At 45.8% G+C, this 18299-nt stretch overlaps 1 protein-coding gene across 1 annotated transcript in view; it reads left to right on the top strand.

Annotated features, from left to right (window-relative positions):
* Window positions 1–18299, top strand: part of DSCAM (DS cell adhesion molecule) — a 589689-nt gene that overhangs the window by 550607 nt on the left and 20783 nt on the right. The window contains 3 exon segments of the mRNA XM_049785384.1: window positions 1445–1475; window positions 8070–8185; window positions 12346–12495. Of these exon segments, the coding sequence (XP_049641341.1) occupies window positions 1445–1475; window positions 8070–8185; window positions 12346–12495 (297 nt within the window).

The following is an 18299-nucleotide window of genomic DNA, read 5'->3' as shown; positions in this document are numbered from 1 at the left end:
TCTGTTTAGGCACACCGCCACCCCCATTGTGAGCTTGTCAACAGAAAATAGTGGGGCTGACTTCAATTAGCTTTGGTACTCATGTGGGTGAGTCCACATGCATTAGCCATGCTGTCAACTCCTTTCAATGATTCCAAACATACACATGGAAAAATTGCATTGAATTGTCCGTCTCTTCAAGATAAGATGAAAAATGCTTCAGTGTGAGCATTGTCTATCAATTTCGTCACTTCATCCACAGAATCCATTTCCAGAAATTTCTCTTCATCGACACCATATTGACTTGGCTAAGCAGGGGGTGGGGCAGGAATTTGAAGAATGAAAGCATTCCTTTTTCCCTGGGACAAATGTGTAAAGTGAACAAATTCTATTTTAAGGAGAATGAGAAATTCAAATCAATGGCACTGAAACAGAAAATGTTATCTCTAGATGATTTTCAGGCATGATTTTTTTTTATCAGGAATGGTAACCAGGTCTCTGTAAGCAAAAGTAAAGATGAAAATAATTTCCTTCATGAGTTTACTATAAACAGCAAAGTTTCCAGGCACAGGGATATGTCATTTATTCCATTTTTTTATGAAACTGCAGTACTCATAGCTTCATAATAATAGCTTTTATAGTGATCTACAGTGCTGTGAGCTTTTAGATTTTGATGTTTTGATAACAAAGAGTAGAATTTGCACTACATAAATGAATTGCCTTTAAAGTGTTACCTTTATAAAATTATTTTCCTTACTTATTTGAGAAATGCTCTTTGTGGCAAATAATTCATAGTGAAACCTTCACTGGGTGCTTAAGAATTTTGCTGCTGCTGTTTATATACTTTTACATACATTCATACACACATGTATACAAAGTAATGCATACACCCATCTGTGTGCAAATATAGCCACCTGTCTGAATGAATACATATTTACTCATACATGGATGAACATACCTGCATATAATGGATGCATATTTGCATGCACCAATACACACATGCACCATTGCATATATGTGCTTGTGAGTATATAATCCAAAATATGTGATATACAAATACATTGCATATGTATGTAAAAGGAATTATAGACCCCATGTAGACGAAATATCCCAGAAATCTCTTGCTTCTTAGTAGTCATTTGGATGTACAACAACCTTTAAAAGTGGCTTTCGGGCCAGAGAGATAGTACAGGGGGGAAGGCATTTACCTTACACGTGGCCAGTCCTAGTTAGATCCCTGGCATCTCATGTGATCCCTCCAAGTCCACCAGCAGTAATTCCTAAGCACAGAGCTAGAAGTAATCTCTGAACACCGTCCAGTGTGGCCCAAAACCCAAAATAAAACAAGAGAAAATAAAGTAAAAAGTGGCTTTAGACTTCTCTCTAGAATGATTGTCACATATGCCCTGGTGGAAGTGAATGAGTTATTGATGCATTGCATTAACACTTGGTTTCCTTTCCACAGATGCGAAGAGTTTAGCCGAAATGCTCATGAGGTAAGAACTCAGACTTTCAGAGAATGATTTCCAGCTCATCTTAGCCAATTTTGAAGAATAGCCTGACACTGACATGATTGTAGTTTCTATGATTTCTCTTCTATGCCCCATCATCCCTCTGGAATGCTGAGCGAGATATATAGATATCAAGTAATGTTTTTTACACTCACCATATGAGTTGGATTATTGACTATTCTTGGCCTATGGGCTGTTCCCCAGTGACTAAAAAGGGAAGAGGCATGAAGTAAGGAACACTGAATGAGCTAACCCAACATTCTTTCTGCTGGAGCCATGTCTCTTCCTAATAGAGAGAACAGAGTCTAAAGGAGTCACCAAGAAAGCACTTTTGTTCTATGGTCCTCTGTATCCTCAGCCTTTTGAGAAAGGCTTCCCTCACCCAAGCTCCCCTCTACACATCTGCTCACCTCTGCTGCCAGTATCTACTCATTGCCTGGTCTGGGAGGTCACCGTGACTGTTCCACATGATGTGAGGGGCCCCTGCACTGTCCTTGTTCACTCAGGAAGGGTGATACCTGAAGACAATTGTGTAACTAAGCACCTTCCCCATTGTGTGTGTCTTCAAGAGTAAAATTCTCCCAAAGATAAGAGGGATAGAATGTAGGGTCCAGAGAAGGAGCAAAGCGGAGTGCTTGAGGATGACCGTAATGTGGCCAATTGAGGACAGTGATGAGAGTGGAGAAAGGAGAGTATGGAAGGAGAGTGCTCCTCTCCAGTCACCCACCTCAGTGTTTATTACACCATTTTCTGTGTGTGACATTAATGCACTGTTGGAACCCCCCTTCGACATTGTTCCTGAACCATCAGGCAGATAAGCCCCTGTAGAACAATTTTTCTGGGAGACCCCATTAGAAAAATCGCCCTGGGGATTCTCATTGAGGCAAAAGCTTCAGTGATGCCATTCCAGAGATGAGGAAGGACAGCACAAAGATGGACACTGTACCCCAGTATTTATAGTTATTCTCAGACTTGTCTCTGGGAGGTCCCTCTTCCCTCACAGAGAGCTTCAAGTTAATGAGATGCTGTTCACCTTGTAGCCATTATTATCACCCCTTGTGATGTTTCCTAGATACCCCTAATCTAAGCCTCAATGTTTTGTTGTTTGGTTTTGGTTTGGTTTTTGAGCCACACCCGGGGATTCTCAGGGCTTACTGGCTATGCACTCAAAATTCGCTATTGGCTTGGAGAACCAAGTGGGACGCCGGGGATTGAACCACCATTCGTCCTAGGTCAGCCGCGTGCAAGGCAAATGTCCTACTCTGTGCCACTGCTCTGGCCCCTAAGCCTCAATGCTTATGTTAAACTTCTCCCTGGTGCTTCACATCAGGTGATGTTACCCTGGTGTCTGACACTGCTTCTCGGCCTTTTGGCTAAGATCAAGTGTAGTACCTTGGTGTCTGACCATCTTTTTTATCTCTTATATCCCTGGCCCTGTTGACCTGCACATATCAAAGTTTCTTTTGCCCTATGTAAGCAACTGTTAGATTGGAATAAAGTATCTCTGGTCTGAGACCATTTTTCCCAGTCATCAGCTGGAGGAATGTCCTCAGTCCTGAAGGTACCAGAGGAGAGAACTTGACCATCACTGGCTGGCTGGGTCAACACACTAGAATCTCATGTCCCATGTCCCAGAGTATTTGAGGCAGTAATTTGGTACCCCTGGACCAAAGATTCTATTTCCCTTGGGTGTCTTTGATGGTACTGTGATTTGAAACAATATGGACTAAAATGACAAGGATAGGATATGAAGCATAACTGAACTATGTGGATGGAACATCAAATGAACCTTAGTACCATGTGCCATCAGTGACCACGTGAAAGTTCTAAGGGAGACCTGACTGGATGGACCTTCTTCATTTCCGTAGGGCACAAGGGGTATTGGTTGGATAGAGAACTTAGTGCCAGGTTGAATGGGTGAGAGATGATCTTTGAGGATCCATGGCAGTGTCCAACATCTCACTGGGTACAGAGATACAGATCTCTGAGGAGAGGCAAAGAGGTGCGGATAATTTGCAGAATCCTTCCTTCCTGATCGGTAGCACATACTACTGTAGCAAACTTTCAGAGATCATGATGAAAATCTATACAAAATGCCATAAGTCCCAGTGAAGGTCCATACTTGTTTGAAGAGCAAGAATTGGGACATTGGTGGTAGTCCTAGGGAAGCCTACAGACACACAGGGGTACTTATGTGGCATGAATATGACAAAACATCAAGAGTCAGGCCATAGTCAGGATAATGAATGATCTGGCTGATGAAATGATGTTTCCAATGTAGACTTAAAAACAGGGAAGTATCGATGCTACTTGGTGGGGAGTCCAACAACTTCAGGTCTTCTATCATTTTTTGCAAATGCTCCAACCACGTGGGCACAGCCTGGTTGATCCAGCGTACGTCTCTGTCTCCTTGAACCACAGTGACGCATTGGCTATGCACTATTACTTCCTGTGCCATCTTTTCCACTGCTTTTCTGGACCTGCTACTTCCCACAGCCCACCCAACATGCTTCTGACCACCTTCCTTGAGCCACCCCATACAGTAAATGCCTCCAGCACTAAGACGACAGCACTGGAGGTCATGCGTATCCTCTGACATCTGGAGTGTTTTTTTTTATTTTTGCCTTAGGAAGATTGTGGGTACTCATTAGTATCCCCCATATCTGAAAAGAAGTTCCCTTCTTCCCTTACTCATTGGCTCCAAGCCCGGCTTTAGCCAGAACTTCCTTCTTCCTTATCCTACCAGGACAATCACATCACCAAGGCTAAAAGGAATTAGCCATCATGGCCCATGTTGACCGTGACAGCAGGAAGTCGAGATTAAGTTCTCGTTGCTCTCACTTGGACTCAAGACAAACATTTTTCTCCTCAGGGAGGAAATGGTTACAAAGGAAGAGATCCCCTATGCCAACCCATAATGGGTCTTGTTGAGACGCCTGTGGAAGGGAAAGCTCTGTTTGGGCTCCTGAAGGGCCATGAAGTTTGAGTGGGGCAGATTAATGGGCAGAAGTTAAGTCACCTCATCTCCAACCTGGTCCACATAGGGCCAAGGGTACAACCAATGTGACTGGAAGTATAAGTCAGGCAAAGAGGAGGCCCCAAGCAGCTGACTTTGGCTATGGGGAATGAGGAGCTATGCAGAGAACAAAGAACCACCAGCTTTATGTACATCTTCTCTGTTTTCTGGAGCCTGTCAACTCTTTGTCCCACTTCCCTCTCCTCCAACCCACTGTTTTTTGATCACAGTGAAGGCAGAAGGCTTTGCCAGCCACATTCTCCAGGGAAGTTCTTGCTTCCCTTTAGCAGGGTACCTGATCTAGGCAGAGGTAGCAGGAGGAGCACATACAGTCAGGAGCCTTCTCTGAAAAAGCCCTCCAGGAACCCATTTCCCATCTCTGGGAAGATATGCATCCATTTCCTCCCATATAAATCACTCTGGGGATTCAAAGAAGAGAATTTGCCCACCATACAGTCAGAGGGTTTTTTTCTTCATCTCGTTGACATGAGTTTATACGTCATGGTTCAAAGGCCATGGCAGTTCCTCCACAATATGAGGTTGGCCTGTTCTTAAGCACCAACTAATTCAGAGTTACTCACAAGGGTGGACCTTAATAATAGAGCCAGTTCTGCACAGAGAAAGGTTCTTTTGAAGAGCTTCACTTTGCAGGTTTGAGGTTCATACTTTTATAGACAGGGTTAAAAAAAAATCCATCATGAGATAGGATCCTGCTAGCCCAACAGTCCTTTCGGACTCACAGAATGTTCCACAGCCTTTTGTTGAGGGGCAGGGTGCTTTGCAGATATCATTGGCTTTTCCACGTATCACACAGATATACAATAATGTAGCCATGGAAAGTCATTATTGACTGAGCCCAGGAACACTCAGCCTTGTACAGCATCTTCTCTGGCATCTTACCCGGAAACCCAGATGGCAGGTATGCGGTGTAAGATCTTATCACAATGCTAATAGATCTAGGCTGATCCTGTAGCATATCGAAGATGCTATCTTGCTTTTTCTTCCGGAGTAAAAATACTTCGAATCCTTGTTCAGCTCACAAATAAAACTTTGTTAAATATCTTCTTTCATCCTTTTCAGATTTTTGTTGTAGCAGCCAAAAAGATAGTTCTGTGGGAGGATGATGGGAATGTCCTGGCTTTTTATGCAGCCAACACTGATTCAATTCCCAGCACCGCATATGGTCCCCAAGTAGCTCCTAGGGTCATTCCTGAGGACAAAGCCTGGAACAGCTTTGCTGGATATTAAAATTTCTTTCCCCAAACTGGAAGAGATATGCTCCTGTTCTGATGACCAGTAAAGATTCTTGAGAAAATAGAAGAAGCAAAAGTGGTCGCATATTTGTTTGGGCAATTTTAATCAATGGGATCTAAAATCAAGAAGTGGATGGAGTTTCTCTAGAAGGTCAACCCTGGTCCAGGGGAGAAAGGGCATCTAAGCCTAGGCTGAAGGAACCAACCGCATGGGTTTGGGGTTGAGGTGGGGAGCAGAACACACAGTAAGTACAAAGGGAGGGAGGATCAATAGCCTTCAACCCTGGCCACCTTTGTTCTTAATGTTGATTATAATCTAAGTCTTTAAGCCCATAGTAGGGGCAATAAGGCTATTTGACTAGCTGTGTGTATCAGTCTGAGAGGGAACCCCATATTTGTGGCTTATGTCTTTCTTGTGCTCAGAGTTCATGGCTGTTTAATAGAGCAGAAGCTGGTCCCTCCTCCCCACTCATGACCAGCAGAAGGAACTAGCTCATGTTTCTATTTTTGGTACAAGGACGATTCCAGGTCCCTAATGAAGTTTCTAAACAGGTCTTTGAGATATTCTCAGAGGAGCCGTTCCCCATATGTTTGGGAGTGGGGTGGGGGAAAAGGACTGATCTGAACCCAGCATCACACAGTCACCCTCCCTCCTCTCTGCCTCACCGAAAGGCTCTTCATTCCATACAAGTATCAGACTCGTTGATTTCTTGAAGTTGGACATTTCAGAACCCATGTGAGAAATTCAGGTCACACCATTTGCACACAGGCTCTGCCTCATGAACAAGTTCTGGCTGCGTAACCCAGTTACTAGGGAATCCGGTTCAAGGTCAAGAGCTCAGGAGGCAAGCAGTAGCACTGTGCTTCCCTTGTTGGTTTGTGGACAGGCAGAGGAAGACAGACCGACCCATTCGAGGCAGAACAGGGATTTTTTGTCTTTCTGCAAGCCAGTTCCTTCAGCCATAGGGTTCAGCAGCAGATGTGTCCTCAGAGATTAGAAGGACTTGGGGCTCCTGGTGACAGCTTGATGGGAGAGAAAAATTCTTATGTAATAGAAGAAGATTACCTCTTTTTCTGTCTTTCCTGAATGGAGTTGAGTCATTATTGAGGGAGGGTACCTAGTGCAGAAATATGGATCCAAACTGGCCATAAATGATATTTACTGAATTGGATATATATATGATCCCATGGACAAAATTAATCAGCTTTGGAAAGTGGGGTTCCCAGTAGACTTTGTTGATAAAGTAGGCAGTAGAGGGACTAAAGCACTTGCTTTGAGTGTGGCTGTCTCTATTTGGATCCCTGGCACCAAATGCCACCCAAAATGATTCAGGAGCATAGATATCTACACACTACCTGGTATGCCCCAAACTCACTTCCTCCTCAAATTTAATGGCAAAGTCTACAAATTTGTACTGACCCCATCTAAGTTCTCTTATGAGCTACTAATTACAGCCTTTTCCAATTCCTGTAGCTTTCTGGGCAGTTCCCAGAGTTTCCTTAACACCAGTTGCTACTGCATTGGATCATACCCGGCAATGGCACTCTCTTGTTTCCATTTGCTGAGAGAAGCCAGATCTCCTCCCAAGAGTGATTTTCCGGTACACAAATCTTGAGATAAAATTCTTAATAGTAATTGCTTTTCTCCTCTTCTACCCTCCAATGTAATTTTGATTAGGAAAACAAAACTCGTGTGGAGGATGCTAACAAGGTTTATGATTTGTTGCCACAATGAAAATAAGATCACACCAGATATAAATGTAAATGCATCCATCGAATGCATTGAGGGAAAACCAGACACTTTCTCTGACTTGTTATCGGACTAGCTCATAGTTGAGAAAGGAAAATATTATTACTTTGAAAATAGCTTTTTTTTGGTCTACTTTAGATTTTACACAAGAAATGAGACACCATATAATCCATATCTGATGATAATTATTTTTTGTTGTTCTGGGGCCATGCCGAAGAGCTCAGAACTTACTCTTTCAGGAGGGACCACTTCTGGTGGGGTTTGGGAACCCCAACTGGTGCCAGGGCTCAAACAAGAGTTGGCTGTATGCAAGACAAGCACCATGCTTGCTGTGCTATCTCTCTGGCTCTATAGTTTGTATTTACAAACCTAACAATGCACTACTGTATTTAATATAAGTAAATAGTCTTTAAACAAGATAGGGAGAAAGCTTCTGGATTGAGCCCCTTTCTACAAGGCACTCACATCAATAGGCACCAAGCCAAGGAGTCACACATCGGCTGGATGTGACAAAGAGCAGAGCCAAGCATGCTCACACTCTCTCGCTCTTTTGTTTGCAGCAAGAACACTCGGACATCAGACACCTTGAGCAAGCAGCAGCAGACACTGCGGATGCACATCGACATCCCCCGTGCTCAGCTGCTGATAGAAGAGAGGGACACCATGGAGACCATTGGTAAGGTGCCCTGGGGGTTGCTGCTACACACAAGGTTGTCATGGGCCTGCTCTCTCACTCCAAACCTGGGTCAGAAGGTGGCATTTTCAATACAGTAGCCTCTGGCAGAGTCAGAAGCCAGATTGATGGCTGAGGAGAATCTTGAAGTACCAGCAAAAATGGGGGGGAAATGAGTTCTTAGTGGGTGCTGCAAGAGGTCACCTGAGACAAGAGAACCCCACGAACCCCACTCTCTTCCACATGGAGTCTTCCCTGAAAAAGGCACAGCTCCACAGAGCTGTGGTGTGTTAAGCAGGAGGCTTAGGCTTGGGAATCCGACCTGTGTGCCCACCCGCCCCTCCTCGCTCAAAGGTTTCACCTAAAGAATCAACACACTGAAGTCACCAGCCTTTTCTCTTTCTCTCTACCCACCCCAGGCCCTTTCTGCAACCAAAAAGGGTTTGTGTGTGGTGCTTTGCAAACACCCAGCTTCCATCTTCTCAGACAGACACATATTAGTGGAAACTCTATGGCAGGAGTCAAATTTAAGCTCTTTCCATTTAGGCTCCATCCCCCTGCCTCCACCTGCCTGGCCAGTTCTAGATGCTTTTCCATCATGTTGAAGACTAGGAGAAGAGTGGGAATTCCCAGGTGCCCTCACCACGTGCTGAAAGCACACAGACTACTCCTACTGTCCTAAACTCCCAAGAGAGAGGCAGAACTGGAACCCAGAAAGTAAAGAAGTTCAGAGACTGGAATGATAGCATAATGGGGAGGGTATTCGCCTTGCATATGACCAACTCAGGTTTGATCCTTCACATTCCATATGGTCCTCTGAGCATGCATGGAATAATTTTCAAGTGCAGAGCCAGGAGTAACCCCTGAGCAATGCTAGCTATGGTCTCAAAACCAAACAAACAAACAAAAAAAGTCGAATGTAGGACCTAGTCGAATTCTAGGACCTAGAATTGACCTGATGCAAAGTCAATGGGAAACAGAGTCAGGAAAGGGACCTGAATCTAATCTACACCCACATCTGCAGTCTCACCCCAGAGCCCTCTCCTCAGGGGCCCTCAGCCCTCCAGAGCCCCAGGGTAGGTGTCTGAGGCCAAATGCTGTCGCAACTCTGATCAGTGTTTGTTCCGGAAGGTGCTTGTTGGCGGCACCTACCAGGCCACCCACTTCCTGCCACCCGGTCCAAACTCAACACCTCCTGGCACTGGCCCAGGACAGCTCTGCCAGTAAGGGAGGGCAAAAAGCCAGTTGGCAGGACATCCTCTTGTCCCTGAGGCCTCACCTGCATTTGGGGTGTCCTGAGAGAACAGTGACCCTCTTCTGGATTAAGGACTCCCCATTCTCAGGTTTGGGCTATACTAGCATGGGTCCCCAAGATCAGACTAACTTAGTTCTGAACTTAAGAAAGGTTGACATCCAGGGGATAGTTAGCCAGTGAACCCACGGTACTATGCCTGCATCTGCATCGGGACCAGGCCCCAGGGGGTTGACGTGGGCTCTCTCTCCCCTTCTCTCTCTCCCTTCCTCTCTCTTTTCATCTCTCCCACTTTCTCCTCCCCTCACCTCTCCCCCTCTATCCCTCTCCCTTTCTCTCTCATTCTCCATTCACTTCCCTTTTTTTCCTCTCACTCCCTTGCGTCCCCTCTCTCCCTCTGCCTTTCTCCCCTTCTCACTCTTTCCCTCTTTCCCTTTTCTCTCTCTCTCCCTCTCCCCTTCTCTCTCTGTCTCTCTACTTCTCTCATCAAAATCTGTAGCTGTGATGTTCAGATTCAATTTTCTGCAGACCCTCCACTTGAGAAACTAAAAGGTTTCCCTGTGCCTTTCAAATATGGTCTGGACATTTTCTCCCTGCCCCTGGGTGGAAGCATGAATGAGCCCCCCAGAACGGCAAAGCAGACCTGGCAGAGGGGCCACCTTTGTTCGGGGACTCTGAGCTCAGTGTTGCTGTAGGTCTGATGCCCTCAACCCCATACTCCACGTTTACAGCAGGAGGGGGGTGTCACCCTGTGCTCCCAGCCTCCTCCTGCCAAGGTTGGAGGCATCTTCGTATGCCAGGAGCAGACAGGAGAGAAGGAACTTTTCAGAGTTCTGAGCTCCCATTGGGAGCACCCTCCATTTTATCCTGATCACCCAGATGCCACCCTATAGTCTGGGTGACACCATAGTCTCTGCAGACACCATTATGCCATGTTGTGTGGTCTGATTCAGAGACAACCCAGCAGCATTATTCTTCTATGGAAGGAAGTGGGGGAGTTGTCACTCGGTGGTGCTTGAAGAGAATCCCTAGCGTGTTGCTTGGGGATTACTCCTGGTGGTGTTCAGAGGACCATGCAGTGCTAGAGAAGATGGAGTCTGAGCCTCCCACAGGCTTAATCCTTGGGGCCACCCAAACCCCACTTCAGTGCCCTTAGAGACAAGAAATGGTGGCAGACCTGAGAGCCCAGCTGCAATGGCCCGATGGGTCCCCATAGAAACTGATGGAGTGTCTGTGGAGGGCTCGAGGGCCAGACCCCCAAACCAATACCAGGCTCAGCCATTTAGCTCCTCGATGCCCAGTCCCCCCAGGATGCCAAGACAACTTTTGGCTGACATCCCTGTTTCTCTGCCAACTATTTTGTTTCCACTTCACGGGGCTTTGCTGTACTGCCAGAGGCTGAAAAATGTTCTGGGTTTTTCTCTGTGCAGAGCCTTTAAGAGGGCCCTTAGCTGGGCTGTTGATGAATTTCACCTGCCTGCTCTCTGATAAGAAGAGGCACATGTACCCCAATGGACCATTTGGGGGTCCTCACAAGCATAAGCACTTCAACGTTCTGAAAAATCCCAAGATACTAATAAGGGCAAACAAATGGCTCAAGGAAATGAGAACTTCCCTCAGTACAACTGTGAAATGGGGAGATATCCTGTATTCGGCCCAATAGCACTCCGCCAATGCTCCTACACTCAGGCCCCTGCTTTCTGGCCTCCCAGATCTGCCCCAAGACCACCTGGGCCATCTGGCTGGTGCATCCTGGAAGAAGCCAATGATAGAGTCTCTGCAGCAATCCGAGCTCAGAAAATGGGACCAGATCAGTACTGAGTAGCCCTATGTCTCCCCACATGCACCATTCATGGTGTAGATGGCATCGGTGTTATTTGGCAGAGACACTGGGTGTTTGGCGAAAGTGGCAGCTCTGTGCCCAGCAGGGCACAGACGAGTCCTGGCAGGAATGTCTGGATGGAACCTCAGACATGAAGCCTGATCGCTGCTGCACGGTCTCTCGCTAGCTGTGCTGGGGGCAGGAAGCCCAGTGCAGGAGGGAGGTGCAGGCCTACTTCAAGGAGTTACTCTTAGCTTGGGATCCATGTCAGCTCACATGCCCCCTCTGCCCTTAACCTAAGCTCCATCACTGCTGCTTAAATACCAGCCACAGACCACTTGCTCCATGGTGGACAAAGGTTGACAAACATCAGTCTAGCATCTTTCGAAACCTTCATTCTGTTCTTTGAGTAGGTTCTGATAATGCTGTTTTTGTTCGGGGCTACACCTGGCAATGCTTAGGGCTTACCTGTTGTGTTAAATAATTAAGGATGGATTTGGATGGTGAAGGATGGAGGCCTTTGTCCTTAGGCCCCGGCCACGTGGCTTCATCCCCCATCAACCATCGGGTCTGGGGTCCAGGAAAGCGACGGGTATTAAACTCACTCACAGGCAGGCATCAGGAAGTATCAGCTTTATTCATGCCCTATCCACCTTGTAAGCATTCAGCCATTCTTAGCTAGCCCTGCATCTTAACTCCTTTCAGCCATCTTCCCTTTGACCTCCATGCTGGCCAAAGACCAAAAGGGCAGAGCCCTAATCCCCTCTGGTCCATACCTTATCTACCTTTTCCAAGACCCCTCCCAGGAATGGGCAGGGTCTTGCAGGTAAGGTCAAGTTACCTAGGGTGAAAGGGTGGGGGATGAGGCTTCACTTACCCATACCTCTGTGCTCAGGAATCACTCCTGCAGGCTCAGGGAACCCAATGGGATGCTGGGGATTGAACCTGGGTCTGCTGTGTGCAAGGCAAATGCCCTCCCCACTGTGCTCTCACTCCAGCCCGTCTAATGATGCTCTGAAGCCCAGCTCTGGGCAGGAAGAGGACAAGCCAGGGGTTCACCTTTCTGACTTTCTGGTTCACTCCTTACAGATGATCGCTCCACAGTCCTGCTGACAGATGCTGACTTCGGAGAGGCAGCCAAGCAGAAGTCGCTGACAGTCACACACACAGTGCATTACCAGTCCGTGTCGCAGGCCACGGGGCCTCTGGTGGATGTCTCAGATGCTCGGCCGGGAACCAGTGAGTGGACCAGTTCTCCCCTGACACTGACACTCAAACCCTCCCCCTCAAAACCACGCAGGCCCTGAGGACTCAGAATCCAACCCTGACATTGCATCTTACCAGTGATTGCAGTGGTACCGGCGGCTATGACATCACTGCTGATTTTTGCCCATGGCAAGATCATGGGAATAGGGATGCAGAAGGCAGTTAACCAGCTAGATGAAGAGGCCAGACTGGAAGGCAGGGACTGTAGAAGACATGCATGTGTGTGTCCCAACTTACAGGTCTGTGCCGAGGTTCTGAGCACAGGGGAAGTCTGAGGGGATACCTGTGATGGGCAGGTACAACGAGAGCAACTTGACCTGTCGCTTATCTTCAAAGGTTCTACTGGTCTGAACATATTGGTGGGAGAAAAAAGAACCATTTTGGCTCATCTGGGCATTGTGTTTGGCTACAGATTAACTATGTGCATCCAGCTTAGATGGATATTACTTAGGGTGATGAAATGACACCCCTAATATGAACCTAGCTATTAATTAGGTATTCTGGTTTGTTCCCATTGAAACCATCCCTCAGTTTCTCGAAAGGCAGAAAAATCAATGTCCTTACTTAGGATCTTTTGAGGAAGATTGTGAAATCTGTCGGTGAAACCTCAGATCATGCTCTTGGTAGAAAAGTTTTATATATTCTCAGCCCAGCGTCGTTGTCATCCCAAGAAATGACAATGACGTGAGTCCTGAGTGATAGTACATCCAGGAAGGCACTTATTGGTTTGGCATGCAGCCAACCTGGTTCTACCCCCCAGTACCCTGTTTGGTCCCCCCAGGCTGTTAGGAATGATCCCTGAACATAGACCCAGAAGAAAGCCCTGAGCATTCTTCTCTGGGGCTTTTTGGCGAGGCGAACCCCACACTGGCCTCTGTGCTGAGGATTGGGGTCTTCCCCATGCTTCTGTTCAGGCTCCCACAGCCACGAGACACTTCAGTTACTAAGGAGATACTTTTTCCCTTTGTAAACATCATCACATCATATTTATAAACACCAAAGAGACCCCACAGTTACACATTCATCTCTCATTCCCCCAAAATGGGAAATTAAAAATATAGTCGTGTGTGTGGTCTTTTCAGAATAATGGCTAGGAAAAGATCTTGGGGGTTGTGTTTTTCCTAAATATTCTTCCCAAACTTTTCCAGGGGATTTCCAGGGGATAAAGGATTCTTTGTTGTCTGTTTGTTTATTTAGTTATTTATTAGTTTTATGGGGAGGGTCACCCAACAGTATTCAGGGATTACTCCTGGCTCTACAAGGATCGGTCCTAGCAGGATTCACAGATACTATTTGGTGCCAGAAGTAGAACTTGAATTGGTTGAGGGCAAGGCAAGTGCCCTGCCCTCTATACTATCTTCCCAATCTCCCTTTTTCATTTGGGGTAGAGATAGTGGATGTGTACCCTCTCAGCATATACTTCCTATCTATCTGCTTCCTGGAGCAACTCGTTTCTCAGGGGAGGGGATCACTTCTTGTCTCCCCACTACCTCTCAGAATCTATCTGGTTCACTTGGTTCCAGCAAATTTGCAGAGATGTAGTGCAAGATTGTTTCTTCCACTACAAAAGACATTATGATTCTGTTCTAGTACTCTCGGGCCTGTCTTGTCACTGTAGGGATTTTCTGTTTGTAAGAAACGTCTCTGGAATATGTTGTCTTCACATCACCCAAGTGCTGTTCTTACCACTCTGTTCATGGTCATAGATATTCTCATTGGAAATCTGGGAGTGATCGCTCTCTGGGCCTGGCTCGTTACCTTTTAACCCATGAAAGCATGGGTGGGCCTGGCCAAGTGGACTGTGCTGTCCAGCACCCCTGCACCCTACAGAGACTATGAATCATGGGAAAACGGAGCTCTCTTCGTGTCCATCACCCCACTTTGGCCTCAGGATTGGGCAATACGCAGTGAACAACTAGGCAGTATACTTCAAAGCCATCAGGTACCACTATTCTGAAATTGACAGAATGCTATGGGCAAGAACGATGAGTTAAAATCTTAGTTCTCACCTCGCAGTCCCTTTCTCACTCAGCTTCTCCTAATTCTTTTTGAAGTGGGAGTTAGGGTATGCCCAGCAGTGTTCAGAAGTTACTCCTGGCTGTCCCAAGGTCACTTCAGATGGTTCAGATGGTTCTTGGGTGACCACGTGGTGCTTAAATCAAACTGGGACTGTCCACATGTGAGCCAACTATTCTGGGCTTTGCACTATCTCCCAGCCTGGATCCCTTTAGTTCTGTGTTAGTGGTCACTGATTCCTTGAGGAAAAAAAAACAAAAAGTACCTTCATGGAGCTGAAGTGATAGCACAACAAGGAGGGCATTTGCCTTGTATGCAGCCAATCTGGATTCGATCTCTGGCATTCCTTAGGGTCTCTAAAGTCTTCCAGGAGCGATTCCTGAGCCCAGAGCTGGGAATAACCCTTGAGAACTGTCAGGTGTGGCCTAAGAACCAGAAAAATGTGCCTTCAGTTTTTTTTCTTGTTCTCCATTTCCTGAGATATCTTCTGGGGACTTGGGGGGAAAAAAACAACACACTCCTTTAAAAGGGTCCTTTCAAGGCATACATTCACACACACACACACACACACACACACACACACACACTTTGTGAAACTAGCTTCAGGTGACGTGTATGCAGAAGAACTTAGATCTCCTCTCTTTGGGTCAGGGGAGAGGGTGAAGGGTTTAAAGGGACCCTCCAATCCTCTTGGCTGACCACGTGGTGGCTCAATAGAAAGGCCCCAGGATGTAGTGCTGTTTGGGCCCAGCAGTGCCAGGGATGACTCTTGGCCACACCCTGGGATACTTCAGGGAGCACGTGGTGCCAATGATGTAACCTAAGTCAGATGCCTGCAACCCAAGCACCCACACCCCTGTTCTATCTGCTTTGTCATACTAGAACTTCAGGAAACTCTTGGCATGTGCCACTCTCGTTATGCCGAAGGCATGCAAAAAAAAACAAAGTATGACAGAGCAATGACTGATATGGTCTCTTTGGGTATTCCTGGGCTCATCCTTGTCTGGCACTTATTTCTTCATTCGTTATTCATTCATTGATCCAAAGAGCATTACCCAGAGGCCCTGGTATGCAGAGGCTAAATTGGGCTCAGTTGCTGTCCTGACTGGCTCTACAATTGGGTTCCTCTTGCATCTCAGCTTCCCCTAGTACCTATTTTTGATTATCATTTTTGTGGGTCTTTTTCTGCGGGTTTTTTTTTAATTTTTTTATTTTTAATTATGAGAACAAAGATGCAAAGAAAGAGGACAAGGTAAAGTTACAGTGGAAGGACAATCACCCATAACATAATTCTCAGAAGAAGTCCCCTTACTGATATCTTAACTTTGAACTTTCAGCCAAAGAACATTAAGGTAAATAAAACAGAATCCATGTACAATTACTTTGTCCCTCAAGCCCCCAGATTGTAACACATTATAATATTTCTTAACAGCACACAAGGCAATCTAAAGCCATAAAACTTACGTAACTCCTTAAACATTAGAGGCATAGTATTTTTTATATTTTCATGAACATGCATATTAACTTAAGTTAACCTCAAATTTTAAGTGTTTTTTTTTTAAGGATTAGAGTCAAAGGAGCACAGTAAAAACGGTGTTAGAGTGGCAATTTTTGTTTGCATAGGCCCACCAAAATATGAGGGGAATGGAAAGGAATAACCTTGGCCTAAATACAAAGAGACCTGACCACTGAAGTTTCCTGGCATAAGACCAACTCTAGGCTCCAGGCAAGCTAGATCGTCCAATCCAAGACTTTGTCTGTAGTGCCAACACACTTTTATTTTTCACACAGTCTCTGTTGTTGGTATCATGTTTCTGTATTAAAGATCCTGGAATCTGCATATCCTACATTGAAGTCAGGATGTGGGGTGTCTTCTCGTTTCACCTCACCATTAAAGGGCAATGCAGAGAGCCCTGTCCTGTAAGCAGGTCGTTGTTGTTGTTAAGTCTTCTCAGTGTTAAGGAAAGTCTCTGTTGAGCAGGTCAACGTCTGAGCAGTGGTAGGGTCTTCCGTGGTAGAGGATTGCTTCCAGGTGATGTTATAGACAAACCTGGGTGTTTCGTGGATGGCTTTCCTCGTTCAGGGGTGAATGGAAAATGCCCTTTCTTCTGAGGCCTGTGCCAGGTCATTATGTCAATGTTCAGGGTGTAAGGTCCCTTTGCACTACAAGATTTGTGTATTCCAATTTCTATTAGATAGGATCTTATTTGTATGTATAGTATTTTCCCATTTTAATGTGCCTATGCAAAAAAGGAGCAATGCCATGTGGCATTATTGGCGCATATGGGGGCCATAAGAACAAGTGCAATAATCCCCCTGACATGGTTCAATCATAGCATTAAACTGGGGGACTCTTTCACCAAAATTCCTTGTTGAACAGCTCATAAAGAGAAGATAAAAAGTAGTTAGAATCGTCACTGTAGAAGAGAATATTAAGTAAGACTTACAGATGTCAGAGAAAAAACACAAAATATTCTAAAGAAATACGTGTCCATTTCATGTCTTTTGAAACAGTTTGGGGTTGTCACACACAATGCACAGCTTTGGTCTGTGATAAGGATTGTGTAGTACTGAAGTTAAAGAGTAATGTCGGTTAGTGATGTTTGGGGGGGTGAGAGAGTTAAGTAGTAAAAATGAGCTTTGTAGGGGTGTGGGAAAGGGCAGAATACAAAATGGACATTCTGGATATGCAAAACATAACATAGAGATAAGGAATAACTCTTAATACATACAGTGCGTGCTGGGGCTAGTGCCCCCGCATGGTTTTTCATATGTAGACTGGTCAGAATTGCCAGTGACAAACTTAGCGCAACCGAGCAAATCTCAGCAAACCCCAAGTTAAGACCCACCATTTCTGGCCGCCTGGGCTGCCACCCCAGAAGGCCTGGAGGTCGGGGGCAGAAGAGGGGAAGACTGGGGGCCTATCAAGGCTCCCAGCGCACACAAGTTAGGGAGAAGGTTTCTACAGGTTTTTCTATATGAATTTCTAGCTTCCTGCATCCATGTACCAAATCTCCACTGCCATCTTCCCAGTAGGCAGAATGGGCTTTTTCTATACCAGCAGGGATCACTCAGGGATGATAGGAGAGATCACCAGGTTTCCTGAATCTTTTACTTTTCTTACTATGTCTCTTCATAGTAAGAAGAATAGACAAAATAGTTGTCTGTTGCTGTCATCTGGGTTCCCTTTCTCAACCACCTGCACAATTATTTAGTATGAATGATGGGATTTAAAGGACATAAAAAGGCTTTCCACCCCTTTTTACATGCATTTTAACTGTGGAAACCTTAGAGCATGGAGGATGTCTCTTTAAGCAGAGGAATTCAAATCCATCAGTGCTCAGGGCCTACTTCTGTTTCTGCACCCAGGGATCACTCGTGGGGGGCTCAGGAAATGCTATGGAATGCTGGGACTGAAACTGGGTTAGCAACATGCAAGGCAAGTACCTGACCTGCTGTATTTCACTCTGGCCTCTGAAGACATCATTGTTGTTTGCAATTCTGCCCCCAGCATGGGCCCAGACATCCTACTGACAAGGGAATGAGATCCATCAGCATAGAATAGTGCTTCATAAATGTGTCATTACTAAATTATATGAATGTTCCAGCCACCCAATGCAATCCTCTCTATGAAGTAACCAGTGTATCCATAATTTAAAGCCACGGTCCCAGCACCTACAAAATCTGAAAACCAGTAACAGGGAAGAAAAATCACTGATAGACTTTTGCTACAATCACAGCACATATGACATCTTTGTAAC

This window comes from Suncus etruscus, chromosome 13 (assembly GCF_024139225.1).
Source record: "Suncus etruscus isolate mSunEtr1 chromosome 13, mSunEtr1.pri.cur, whole genome shotgun sequence".
Taxonomy (NCBI): domain Eukaryota; kingdom Metazoa; phylum Chordata; class Mammalia; order Eulipotyphla; family Soricidae; genus Suncus; species Suncus etruscus.
The sequence above is the reverse complement of the archived record's forward strand: the minus strand, read 5'-3'. Positions and strand labels throughout refer to the sequence as shown.